Here is a 1,114-nt window from a genome sequence, read left to right as displayed (position 1 = left end):
AATTGGCCGGGGGGTCCTGCTGGCCCCCAGCACTGTCCTCACCCCCTCGTGCCACCCTGGCACAGTCTCCTGTCCCCAGGGACGTGGGACCCTCGGCCCTGGCCGTGGCCACATGCCCGTGGATGTCTCTGGGTGTGCCTCTTGCCTCATGTCTCCCATCCCCAGGTGTCCCTGGTCCCCAGATGTCCTTGGGCACCCCTGGATGTCCCCATCACCTGGTGTCTCTGGGTGTCCCCATCTCCTGGGTGCCTGTGTATGTCCCACTCTCCCATGTGTCCCTGACTGTCCCCAGTTCCACAGGCACTTGTAGCCATCCCCCTGTCCCGAGTGTCCTCTGGTGCCCCAGTGTCACCTGTTTGTTCATGAAGCAGTAGATGATGGGGTTGTAGACGCAGGAGCTCTTGGAGAAGAAGGCAGGGATGGTGACCAGGCGCAGGTCCAGGCCGTGCTCGCGGTTGTTGACCATGTACATGGCGAGGGCAGCGTAGGGCACATAGCACAGGCAGAACGAACCCACCATCACCACCACCATGCGCGACACCTCCCGCTCTGCCTTCTGCGTCGTGGCTGACTCCTGCTGCTGTGCAGCCACCTGCACGGCATGGGACACCTCGGGCCTGCCCTGCTCCTGAGCCCCTTCCCAGCCCTACCTGGGCTGGGGGACCCCTGCCTGACTCTCCCTGGGCTGAGAGATCCCTGCCTGACCCCTCCTGGGCTGAGAGACCCCTGCCCAACCCTTCCCTGGGCTCCTGAGCCCCTCCCTGACCCCCTGCAGACCCCCTGCCCATGCACACATCTGGACTCCTTCCTGTGCTCCTGTCCAAGCAGCCTCCTCTCCCTCCCTCCCTCTTTCCTGCCCCTCATCCTGCCCACCCTCCACCCCTCCCTCTCTCCATCCTTTCTTCTCTCCTTCCTTCCATCTCTTCAGCTAACACTCCCACCCACTCTATCTCCCTAGTCATTTCTCCATCTCTCCATTCCTCCTGCAGATCCTCTCTCTGTCTCCATCCTGCCATCCCTCCCTCCTTCTTGTCGTCCTGCCCTTCATGCTTCCTGCTCTCCCATCCCCTCCCTTCATCTCTCCAACCCTCCTTTCCTCCATTCCCCCACCTCC

At 62.7% G+C, this 1,114-nt stretch overlaps 1 protein-coding gene across 1 annotated transcript; it reads right to left on the bottom strand.

Moving 5' to 3' along the window:
* Positions 1 to 352: 352 nt before the first annotated feature.
* On the bottom strand, positions 353 to 592 carry LOC103803367 (ultraviolet-sensitive opsin-like; the record flags this gene model as incomplete). The annotated part of the gene is made up of 1 exon (XM_009075915.1): positions 353 to 592. A coding segment is annotated over one exon (240 nt), but the record flags the coding sequence as incomplete, so codon positions are not given.
* Between the last annotated feature and the right edge of the window lie 522 nt (positions 593 to 1,114).

The sequence above is a fragment of the Acanthisitta chloris genome, unplaced genomic scaffold (assembly GCF_000695815.1).
Source record: "Acanthisitta chloris isolate BGI_N310 unplaced genomic scaffold, ASM69581v1 scaffold30285, whole genome shotgun sequence".
NCBI lineage: Eukaryota > Metazoa > Chordata > Aves > Passeriformes > Acanthisittidae > Acanthisitta > Acanthisitta chloris.
The sequence above is the reverse complement of the archived record's forward strand: the minus strand, read 5'-3'. Positions and strand labels throughout refer to the sequence as shown.